Genomic DNA, 12696 nt, shown 5'->3' on the forward strand with positions numbered 1-12696 from the left:
TTTTTTTTTAAACTATTAAGCTAAAAAAATCTATGGAACTCTTTTCCTACGTGACTTGATTCTTTACTTTCTTCAGATATTTGCTCAAATGCTATCTTCCTTCTCACTTATGTAAAGTTTGTAAGGATGAGGACAAGATTTTTGCCTGTTTTGATTACTTTGTTGTCCTTAATGTTTGGCACAGGCTGATATATGATAAATAATGCAATTAATATTTTATTGAACATTGAATGAGCAAACTTCCAAAAATTGTGAACTATTAAATCATATAAGACAAAAATTTTCTTTTTAAAATACTTTTCTCATTTTGACTTTTTTGTCAGAGTGATATCTAAAATATCTCTCTGATGAAATTTATCTAATTTTCTATTTTTTGTGTATATTGAGAAAATTCTTCACTATAGAAATATTTACCTGTGATTTTATATTTTATTTCATGATTTCATTGGAATAATTGATTTATCTGAAATGTCATTTGTGTATACATTCTGAGTTGAATATCTTTCTTTGTTGTCTTTTGTTTTTCAGTTGACACTCCTTTTTCTCAAATATATGATTATATCATTGCTAATAATGTTGGTTACTATTGCTGTCTGACAGATTACCCCAAAATGTATTAGCTTAAACAATCTATTTTATCTGTTCATAATTTTGTAGGCTTGGAATTATAGAAGTGCTCAGCTTGGTATTTTTGTATATAGTCTCTCACATAGTTGCAGTCAGGTGTTGAGTGGAGTTACAGTGGCCTGAAGTCTCAGAGGGTTTGGATGTCAGAGGACTCAGCCTTTTGGTGTATAGTTAATACTGGCTTTTGGCAGAGATTGCATATGGCCCTGTTGTCTGAAATAGCTACTGTTGGTCTTCATACAAGACAATCTTAGGATACCTGAGCTTTTTACATGGAAATTAGCATGTCCCATTGTGAGCTCTCTCAGGTGGAAGTTTCATGGCTTTCTTTGACATTGGAAATCCTTACAGTGTAATTTCCTCTCAAGTAATAACATAGTATTGCTTGTGTGGTTGAACAGTTAGTCTGCCCACATTTTATTTATTTATTTATTTTGCAAAAGACTGGTTTTATTAGGAAAAGGAGAAAGAAAAATAGAGGCACTTGCATAGTCACAGGTGGACAGGAGAGCTGCCAGTCTTCTCAAGTTTAAAGGAAGGGGATATTCTATTGATGGAATATCGAAGAATTTGCATGTTTAAAAATTATAAGTATTTTTTTTCTTTATTGCCTAAATACACTAGCTGTCATTTCCAAAATAAATTAAGGTACTGGTAGTATAATAATAATATTTTTGTCTACTTTTTACTTAAATGGCAATGTTTCTCATATCATCAGTCATGATTTTTGTTTTGAAATACAAGTTTAATTAAACCATATTAAGTATGTTCCTATTGCTTTTTTTTTTTTTTTAAGATTTATTTATTTGTTCATACAGAACTGGGGTATACAGGCCAGAGATGTGGAGGGTGAGAGGATTCACCAGGGACAGAGTGGGGAGCAGAACAGGCAGATCTACGAAGTACACTGCTGAGGGGAGCAGTGGGCTGGTCAGGAGAGTTCTGCCACGCCATGTGGATCTCCTCCGGGGCAGGCAGGGATCGAACTCATGCGGAAGTGGCTTAAGCTTCTTAGTGCAGTGCTTTAACCCGCTGTGCCACCAGGAAGGGCCCCCTATTCCTATTTTTACTTAATAAAGATATAAATCAATAGTTGATATAAAGTTTCATTATGATTTTTATATAGATCTAGCTTATTGTCAGTAATAGAATTTAAGATGATAATTTATATTCATGGTAAATAAGTTTATGGTAGTAGATGAGTATGAGCCAAGTTTCTACTCTTTTAACACTGATAAGTATGAAGAAAGATTTGGGTTTTTTATTTTAAATATGATTCAAACTACTTATCACCTTTTCATTTTCCTGTACTAATTCTTTTAGGTGCTTTTAGAATTTACCAAACAACAGAAAGAAGAAGATACAATTCTAGTATTTAATGTTATTCAGTTAGGAACAGAAGCTACAGTAAGAACATTTGATTTAGTTGCAGTATCATATTTAAAGAAAATCAGCTTGGATTACCATGAAACTCAAGGTAATAACTTTCACTTACCTAATAATGTGTATAATGAATAATAACTAACACCATTAAAATAATTACTCATTTAATTTTTATAACAGTGCTATAAGGTAGTCATTTTATCACCAGTTACCTATGAGAAGACTAAGACATAAGTTGGTCATACAATTTATCACATTGTTAGTATGTGACTGACCCATGATTGAAATCCTGAAAGCTTGGACCTTCACTCATAACTACTATGATCTATTGCTTTGGAGAGTTCATATAAATCTCCTTGTACAGGAAATATTATTCCTATTTTACAAATAAAGGTCAAATAAACGGTTTAAGTTGCTTACGCAAAATCATGAATCTGTGAATAGCAACACATAGAATTTATCAGGTCTGATAATATTGAAGTCTTTGTTTTTTTTTTTTTTAAAGATTTATTTATTTATTCATACAGAACTGGGGTACAGGCCAGAGATGCGGAGGGTGAGAGAGGATTCACCAGGGACAGAGTGGGGAGCAGAACAGGCAGATCGACAAAGTACATTGCTGAGGGGAGCAGCGGGGAGAGGGGGTGAAGGGGTGGGGGGGCAGGAGAGGTCTGCCATGCCATGTGGATCACCTCCAAGGCAGAAGGGGGTCAAACTCATGCACAAGTGGCTTAAGCTTCTTAGTGCAGCTAGGGAGGGCCCTGAAGTCCTTGTTCTTTATATTGAGTAGTGTACATACATCAGAAGCAGCCCCAGATTATAAAATTAAAATGGTAGAAAGTTCATTCTTGTGTAAGCTTTAATATTTTATTCATTTCATTGTGTATGTGTAATTAGACTTTTGAGAAATGAATGAATGGATAAATCTTTAGTAATTAAAATATCCATGTTTACCTAATGATTTAGTCAATGATGACGGCCTATTTTTTGTTAATAGCTGAAATGAAGATAAGCCTCAGTTTAGAAGAAAAAAATTTTTTATGTTAGAAAGTTTTTGTAAGTACTGTGTTAAGATGAAACTTACACTCAAGGGGAGAAATATATGTAATAGATTTGTTAGGTTGTTTTCACCTTTGGAGAATGTTAGGACCTGGAACATCAAGGAAAAATTCTGAGATAGCGCAGAAGCAGGAATTAAAGAACTGTAAATACAAAAAAGTAGAATGGTGGATAAATCACTTCTTCAAATGGAGGCAGTTCCTTTGCACATTCACCTAAGGATGTGGAAGACATCTGGTAATATTTGCTCTTTGGAATGAAAAAAAAAAAAATTGACATTTCTCTTTGTTTGGAAAAAAAAGTCTTCTATGTAATCCTTTTTTCTTAGAGGGATGGATGAGTGAATATGAATGAAATATTTTTTTCATAGAATTTTAGAGCTTAACAGGTTATTGTTAATATATATTTAATATATATTTATAGAGCAGTTTTACATATTTGAGAAATGGAAGTTAATTAGCTTTTGGGAGGGTCAAAATGAACTAGAATTCATATATTCTCATTCTTGAAGCTGTAGTCTTCTTATTGCTTTAAAAATGCATATGTGGCCTTAAGTGTATATATAGAGGTTTTCATTATTTTGAACAAAGATGTAAAATCAAATCAAAATAAGTAGGCATGCTTTTAAGTAAGTTGAATGCCAAAGATAAGTTAATGTTTTAGATTTGTTTATTTCTTTACTAGTGTACTCAGTTTTCAGTAAACCTGAAAATATATGCAGATAATCTTTTAAAGCCTAGTTAACATTTTTTTTTTAAATGAGATCTAGGAATTTCCAACCTTAAAAAAAAAAAAAGAGAAATTTATATGGAATACTTTTTTTTAATTTTTCTTCAACCTAGGATCCAAAAAGAAGCCTCTTCACTTAATTAGCTCTTCTGACAAACCTGGATTAGATCTTTTAAAAGTGGAGTTTATTAAGGTAAAGAAAGTAGACTGTTTTTATATATATATATATTTATATATATATATTTTTAAAGATTTATTTATTTGTACATACAGAATTGGGGTACAGGCCAGAGGCTCAGGGGCGGTGAGAGACTTCACCAGAGATAGAGTGGGGAGCAGAACAGGCAGATCGACAAAGTACACTGCTGAGGGGAGCAGTGGGCTGGTTAGCAGAGGTCTGCCTCACCATGTGGTCACCTCCAGGGTAGGCAGGAATCGAACTCATGGGGAAGTGGCTTTAGCTTCTTAGTACTGTGCTGTAACCCGCTGCGCCACCAGACTGTTTATATTTTTATTGTATAACCAGAGTACCCTCTGGAAAGAAAAGGATATGTGTGTATTATAGGTTTGAATCATAGGAATCCCTGGTTTCTCTTTCCACTCACACATCTTTTTCCTATTTCACTTAAATATAAGACTAGGACTTACAAAGTCACCAAGTTTCCCAAAACTTCTATCTTCTGGGACGTAATCACCTACCTACACTATATAGGTGATATTTGGCTGAGTGTCATTTATCAAAAGAGATAAAGACAAATTGAGTTAGGTTCAGAAAAAAACTGCCAAGGATTAGGAAGTGACTCAAAAATATATTAGGTGAGAAGTACTGAGGATCTTATGGTAGTTAGCTTCCCTCAAGATTAATTGATTTTTAAACTTTTGGACTGTAAGACTTGTTAGTGATTACTAGAAAGGAAGGGGAGAATATAGAAAAGGGATGCAAGTCATTTGGAACAAAGAGGATGATGGTATGGTGAAGGACAGAATTGGATATTTGATGGTGAACTTAATGTAGTATATATGTATGTTGATTTTAAGTGATAATACACATGTGACTTATATAATGTTATAATGCAGTGTTATTCAGTAAAAAATTAAAACAGAAAACCAATATTTTTGGTTTATTTAGTTGACATAATTGAATAGCTGTTTATTCAGTGTTTGTATGTATTATGTTCTGTTACTCACTTTAATACAGTGATTAAAATAAAAACCCCTATTTTCAAGGACATTTTAAATTGGGAGGAATTTAGACAAGTAAACAAACATTAAAGTATAATTTTACTGATTCTCTAATAAAGAGGAGGAGAAAGTAATGTGCGAGCAGGGAGGCAGGGGAGTAGGCCTTGCCAGAGGCTTCTGATAAGAGGTAAAACACTAAATTTACTATGTAAGTTCTTTAGGTACAGAACTTGAACTAATGGGTTGTTACTATGGGGGATAGTTTTTTGGCTCAGTAAGAATATCTCATTAAATCAAGGTTGTCTAAAGATTAAATTTGTAAGAAAATGAGCTTTCTTTTACTGTAGATATCCTAAAATAGATTTGCTGAAGACTGTATAAAGAAATTCATCCAATTAGGTTATGGATGAATTGGATGACCTCTAAACCTTCCAACCTTAAGGGTTTATAATGATTCCTAGCTGCAGTATCCTAGAAGTAAAAGTTGTATGCTCTCCTATTTTTTTTTTTAAAGATTTATTTATTTGTGCACACAGAACTGGGGTACAGGCCAGAGGCTCAGGGGTAGCAAAAGGCTTCACCAGAGACAGAGTGGGGAGCAGAACAGGCAGATGGACGAAGTACACTCCTGACGGGAGCAGTAGGCTGGTCAGGAGAGGTCTGCTGCGCCATGTGGTCACCTCCGGGGCAGGCGGGAATAAAACTCATGGGGAAGTGGCTTTAGCTTCTTAGTGCTGTGCTTTAACCTGCTGCGCCTCCAGGGAGGGTCTGCTCTCCTGTTTTTAAGAGGAGAATAATTGTATTATTATAATAATGATGCAAGTTATCTGGATATAACTTCAAATGATGGCAATAAATTTTGTTACATAATGTATATCAAACACAGTTACAATATGAATTAACTAGAGAATATATTGATTTATTAATTCCTTCTTTAGAACTTCTGAGTGTTTTTTATTTTTAGGCTGATAAGAATGGACCAAGTTTTCAAACTACTTTTGAAAAAACTGAGCAAACACTTAAGGTAAGAAGTTCTAGTAAGAGAGTCACATCATATAGAAAATAACATAATTTGGAAGTCTCCATTGAGGATATTGAATGGATAATTGGATGAAAAATTCTAGAACCAAGAGAAGTCCTAAGTTAAATGCATAGGTTAAGCTCATAGGTACCTACTACCTCTGTTAATGTTTGAGAGTACTAGTTCTGTTATTTTAACTTTCTGTATCACATTGTAATTATTTCTAAAGTAGGAAAATGACTACAGAGAAACCAGTTGGGTCTGAATAAACCAAACTATTTACAAATGTAAACCAGTAACACCATAATAAAAAAAAAAGATATAAAATATGAAAACAAACTAGGTTCTCTCATTTAATGCAGGACTGAGAAAGTATGTGAAATAACAGGAGAGATGTTAAAACCTTCTGGAACCAAGATAGTTATTTAGAGGATAAAGAGGCAAAATGTAGCTGTGGATTATATTGAAAGGAAAAAGAAATGAGTTTTAGATTAATATTTAGAGATATAGAAGCTATTGAATATTCTGAACTTTCTTTTTTGTAATTTTTATGTTCACTTAGTGTTTTGAGGTAAGAGAAGAAATGCTTTTCTTTAAATGCTTTTAAATAAATATTAAAATTTAATTTGCTGTTAGTAAGCCACATATTCTCGAAAGCAGTTTTTATTGTTATCTTACTTTGCTGGATTGAATGCTTAAAAATGTAGTTTTTCTTTCCTCCCCTGTAAGTTACTTATTTTCCTTTCTTTTTAAATGATAGAACCAGGAGGGAGAAGTGGGAGGGGCTGGAGAAAGGGAAAGGATAGAGCATTGGCATGGGATTTTTGGTGGAGGATGTGTGAAGCATGTGCATGTATGGAGATCTACAAATGTAGCCCCAAAGTTATCTGATATATAAACAGCTCACGAATTAATTTTAAAAAATTTAAAAAGCTAAAGCCATTGTGGTTTTAGAAAACCATTTAATGGCTGAGAATTCAGTCATAATTGTACTATAAAATGTTTGAATCACATAAATGTCACAAATGATATCACTTCTGACATAGTAACACGTAATTCTAGAATTTCATGTTCTAACTCATTTTATGTTTTATATTATAATAAATAGTCCATTAAAGCTCCAAAAAAAAATAGCATATGTATATCAAAATCGCCAAGAAAAGTAGGTGATAGGGTCCATGATAATTATGCTTGGGAAATTGGGCACTTCAACTGATATTCAAATAAACTCCAGGGTGTGTAATTGTCATTTACTCTCCCTAGGTTACCTATTTAAGGAGTCTGGGTTGCAAATCTTGTCTCCTTTCCTTTCAAGCTGTGGAGGGCAGTGAAGCAAGCCTAGCCTTTTGGGTCCTTTATGGAGACTATTGGTATAATTGGCCTAGCAAACTAATTTTATTTTTTGACCATTTCTAGGTGGCTTTTTCATCTTTAAATCTGTTGCTACAAACACAAGCTCTTCTCTCTTCTATTAATTTCCTGATGACCATTATCCCATCAGGTGAACAAAACATAAGTGATACCAAAGACGTACAAATTTCAACTGAAAAGCAACAAAAAAGTTCAGCTCTACAGAAAGGTATGAAAAACACTTTTTTGGTTTTTGTTAGTAAGGGTTATAGAATTCCAGAGAACTAGGAAATTTTAGAGATCATCTGGTTCTGTCATTGCATTCCATTTTCCTTACTTCTGTCCAAACTAAGTGTTAATTGGGTGTCTGATATAAGCTAAATGTAATTTATATTGTCCTTTTAAAAACGTCTGTTTTTATTCTTAACCTTCATGGTGGTGATGGTACATGCCTTTTGTGGGAAATAGGGACAGAAAACCTCTGTTAATGCTGAATTATTCCTCTCTGCTCAGTTGCTTCTTTTGGGGGTTCAGAAGGGGCCCCATAGAGGTTTAGTTGTCCCTTCCATTTTACTTATAAAGAAATCAATATCTGAGACAGGAGGGTATGGATTCAGGTTAAAAGCCTAGACTTTGGAACAGAAAGAACTTTTCTGTTTCTGTTATTCAAATTATGTGACTATAAGCGCATCATTTGAATTCTTATATTTCAGTGTCCTTTTTTATTTTTGGTCTTCTTGTTTTCAAATTATCAAAGTATCAGTTTTAAAATGCAAACTCTATAGAACATATAAAACAAAAAGTTTTTGAAATCTTTAAGAATTTGAGGAATCTATAATTTTAAAACAAAACTGTGATTTAGTTAATATAGGGGAAAAAATCTTAACAGAGCTTAAAATACTAGAATCTGTAATGCAATGCTTTGTCTTATTTTTAGTGAGTGTATCCTCTAAGGACAGTGACATTATTGACTTCCGGCTGTTTGCCAAATTGAATGCTTTCTGTGTCATTGTTTGTGATGAGAAGAGCAATATTGCTGAAATCAAGATTCAAGGTAAAAGTTCTCATGATATTAAAAAATGTTGAAAACATAAGCACTCTCTTTTTCAGTGCTTGAGAATATGCAAATGGAAAACTCTGAGCTGTGAAAACTGCTTCATTTTATTTTCTCCAGTACTGGACTGCATGTTCTTATTGGAATGTAGACATATGTCAGGACCTAAATAACAAGGTGAACCACACATGCTAGTTTTTTTGACCACTAAGAGTTGTCTTGGTGGTGAAGAGGGAAACTAATGTCAATGCAGCGATGCTACTGATGGGTTAGGATAAGTGTCAATCCAAAATTCAGGATAAGATTTATGAATAAGCTTTATCTTGGTACATATGTAAAGTACATTATAGTAAATAATGCCTAAGAACCTATTTGTTCTTTTATACAAAAGCTAGCAAAACTAGTCTAGCTTTTCTGCGAACACTTTACCAACTTATTATGAGTTGGTAAAGATAAAGTATATGTTTAATAAAATTCTTGAAGCACTTAAAAACAAGACTTTTTTTTCCTTGTTTTTTTCTCAACTGGCAGTGCATCACTAAGTCTGAAATTGCTTCATAACACTTTAATAGGTTCCATATAAATGGCTGGATATAAGGTATGAAGAATTTACTAACTCCCAAGATAATTTATTTACACTGGATTTAGTTTTTTCAGAAGGTTGAAAATTCAAGTAATTATTTTTTTTCTATAAGCAATTTATACTTTTAAGTTTTTGAGGACTCTTCATACTGCTTTTCATAATTGGCTGCACTAGTTCTAACCGGCAGTAATCATGGGGTCCCTTCTCTCCAACACTGGAGAACAGTGCTCTCTAACACTGTTAGTTGTATTTTGAATACAGGTGTGAGGCAGCCTCTTATTGTTTTGATTTGCATTTTCCTGATAATAAGAGATGACGAACATCTTTTCATGTGCCTATTGGCCATCTGTATGTGTTATTTGGAGAAGTGTCCATATAATTATTTTTTTAATGAATTTGTAAGTATCACTGTTTATAAAATAAAAAGTACTTACTATCACAACTTATTTATTAATTAGAAGTTCATTGATAAATTAAAAAAAAGCCCAAGTAAAATTAAGAATATAAAGACACATATTAAGATCTTATAATGATGATTTTATATAAATTATAGTAATAAAATTCTTTTTCAGGACTTGATTCTTCTCTTTCTCTTCAGTCAAAAAAGCAGTCACTGTTTGCTAGACTGGAAAATATTATTGTCACAGATGTTGATCCTAAGACAATTCATAAAAAGGTAGGTGGTTGTAAATGCTTAATATTTTAAACTAAATATGATAATTTGCATTTATATATATTTATTTAAAGACTGTTAAATATATTGCTATAGAGAAATGTTTATTTTTATAATAATTATAATTACAAATGCTTTTTAAATAGGATTTTTTCTTGTTGCTGTCTTCTTGGATGGAGTACATTCAAATCTCTGCTTTTTTCAGGCTGTGTCAATAATGGGAAATGAAGTTTTTCGCTTTAACTTGGATTTGTATCCAGATGCTACTGAAGGGGATTCCTATACTGACATGTCCAAAGTGGATGGTGTGGTGTCACTCAATGTTGGCTGTATTCAGATTGTCTATCTTCATAAATTCCTCATGTCACTTTTGGTAAAATTGCTAATTACATATTTTCAACCTAGAAATAACTTTGGACTTAACACTTAGTAGTTTTGGATTTTAGGGTGTGTTTTGTTTTGATTGTAGGTTAAATTTACATATTAATGTAGAAGTCAGCTGTTTTCTTTAACAGTTGAAATCTGAATTCTTTAATGCTTTCTGTTTAAAACGAGATTGTTTTTATAGCACATAATGAAATCTGACTCTCAAGTACAAAGCCTGTTAGAATTTTTTTTCTCTCTTTTGACTGTTAACTCATTGACTCATAAATATAGATGGGTAATTAATAAGTATGGATAGATAATTAATAATTCTTTCCTAACTCTAGAAAAACAGAATTCAACTAAAAGTTAACTATTAGGAAAAAAAAATACATAAATAAAAAGAAGATGGTGTTGTTAATACAGAACCTGACATCAGTATGATTTTCTCTTTTTATACTTTGCATCCATAGAACTTCCTGAACAACTTCCAGATAGCCAAAGAGGCCCTGAGTACTGCCACTGCCCAAGCTGCAGAAAAAGCTGCCACAAGTGTGAAAGATCTTGCTCAGAGGAGTTTTCGTGTTTCTGTCAATATTGATTTGAAAGCACCAGTCATAGTTATACCACAATCTTCTCTTTCCACAAATGCAGTTGTGGTAGATCTTGGGCTATTCAGAGTTCAAAATCAATTTGGTTTGGTGTCTGGTGAAGACTTCTTAAATCCTCCAGTGATTGATAGAATGGATGTCCAGCTGACAAAGCTTAAACTTTCTAGGTATCTTTCAGTAATTATTGATGTTTTTAATACTTTCCATGAAGGTTTATGACCACTGACATTCATATACAGCATAGTTCTGTTGCCAGAACAGTTTATTTTTTTCATTTTATTAAAAAACTTTCAAGCCTGTAGAAAAACTGCAAAAATAGTACCATGACTCTACCTCTGTTGATTTCCCTAGATTCACCATTGTTTATATTTGTTTTAAGTGTATGTATATTTGCATTATAATTTAAAACTTAAATTTCATTTCTTAATATGTTTTCATTGACATGTTACATTATATAGGTTTCATGGATACAATAAAGTGGTCAGATATTTGTATATTATGAAATGATCACTGCAGTAAATGTGGGTAATATCCATCACTGTACATATTTATAAGTGTTATTTCTTGTAATAAGAATTTTAAAGATCTCATGGGATCTCATTTAGTATCTGTATGAGTCACCATGAAGTACATTACATCCCAGTACTTATTTTATAACTGGAAGTTAAAAAAGTTTTGCTAAACCTTTTGAGAACGGATATCTTAACACTTTCCCTCTAAATTCTTCAGCATTTATCTCCTAAGAGTAAGGACATTTGTCCTTTTATATAAGCACAATGCAGTTTGTGAATTCTGGAAATTTTACTGATCTGTTATGCAGTTAATACTCAAACTAAAGAAAAAATACTTTAGATTTTGCCAGTTGTTTCTGGATGTCCATGATAATATTTTTTTCCTTGATCCAGGATCACAAATGGCATTTAAATGCATATTGTACTACTAAGGGGAGGGAGGGCATATTTTGTACTGATAGAATAGTTCTCCAGCTTTTGTTGCCTTTTGTCATATGCTTGTAGTTTTGAAAAGTAGACTAGCTATTTCTCAGTTAGGTTTTGTCTTGGTGATTTCTCATGATTTAATTGACCTTACATATGATATGTGTAATATGTATAATGATATAAATAATGTTTATTCATAAGGCTTCAACTAGATGATAAATGAAAACATGTATATTACCCTATTCAAGGAGATTTCATTATCCTAATTAAAAAGGAATGATTATAAAGCAATACTCCTGGAAAAGAACTTTATGAAATTCCTCAGAAAATGCTAACTGTCCATTTTGGCATTTTTTTCTTTAGTTTGAGTATTAAGAACATAGCAGTCCTTGAATAGCAGTGATGCTTTCATCTGTATCTTCAACAACATGGATTTCTTTTTAACATTTATTCAATGTTTATTTTGTATTTTGAATAATTTTTATTGAATATTCTTTTGTCACCTGTCTACTAAATAAGGAAAAAATTTTCCTAATGGCTGATTGTATGTCACGTCATGTAATCTGCCCCTGATAACAAATTGTAGACTAAGTTAATTATAGATCAATTATTAGAAGACACTCAAATGGCCACTTTTTAAATCATTATTTAGAGCAGTGACTTTAAAGCAGTGTTTTTTGAATTATATGTTGCATCCCCCTCCTTTGTTTATGCATATGTATCTCAATTATATTTTTAACCAGGACAGTGATCCAGCCAGGTGTCTCCCATCCTGATATCCAATTGTTGCACCCAATTAATTTGGAGTTTTCTGTAAATCGCAATCTAGCTGCATCTTGGTACCATAAGGTGCCTGTTGTAGAAATTAAAGGACATCTTGAGTCAATGAATGTAAGTATATGAATAAAAAAGCTTTGTTATTGAATTTTTAGAATAAAGACTTTCTCATGTTTTTTTTTTTAATTTTATAATAGTTTATTTTTACATAATTTTTGTGCATGTTTCCATCTCAGTTGCAATTCCCTTGGGTTTCCCATCACCAAATCACCCATGTGCCATCACCATAGTCCAGTGCATTTCCCTCCCTCCACTGTTTTTGATCCCATTCCCCACTCCACCCCCA

At 32.6% G+C, this 12696-nt stretch overlaps 1 protein-coding gene across 1 annotated transcript in view; it reads left to right on the forward strand.

Annotated features, from left to right (window-relative positions):
- The window catches only part of VPS13C (vacuolar protein sorting 13 homolog C (S. cerevisiae)), a 138625-nt gene that overhangs the window by 54483 nt on the left and 71446 nt on the right, over positions 1-12696 (forward strand). Inside the window, 9 exon segments of the mRNA XM_012728680.1 lie at positions 1951-2104; positions 3912-3991; positions 5945-6004; positions 7418-7580; positions 8289-8405; positions 9561-9664; positions 9867-10034; positions 10498-10802; positions 12317-12464. Coding sequence (XP_012584134.1) covers positions 1951-2104; positions 3912-3991; positions 5945-6004; positions 7418-7580; positions 8289-8405; positions 9561-9664; positions 9867-10034; positions 10498-10802; positions 12317-12464 — 1299 coding nt within the window.

Source organism: Condylura cristata, unplaced genomic scaffold (assembly GCF_000260355.1).
Source record: "Condylura cristata isolate star-nosed mole 26May11 unplaced genomic scaffold, ConCri1.0 scaffold00023, whole genome shotgun sequence".
Classification (NCBI taxonomy): Eukaryota; Metazoa; Chordata; class Mammalia; order Eulipotyphla; family Talpidae; genus Condylura; species Condylura cristata.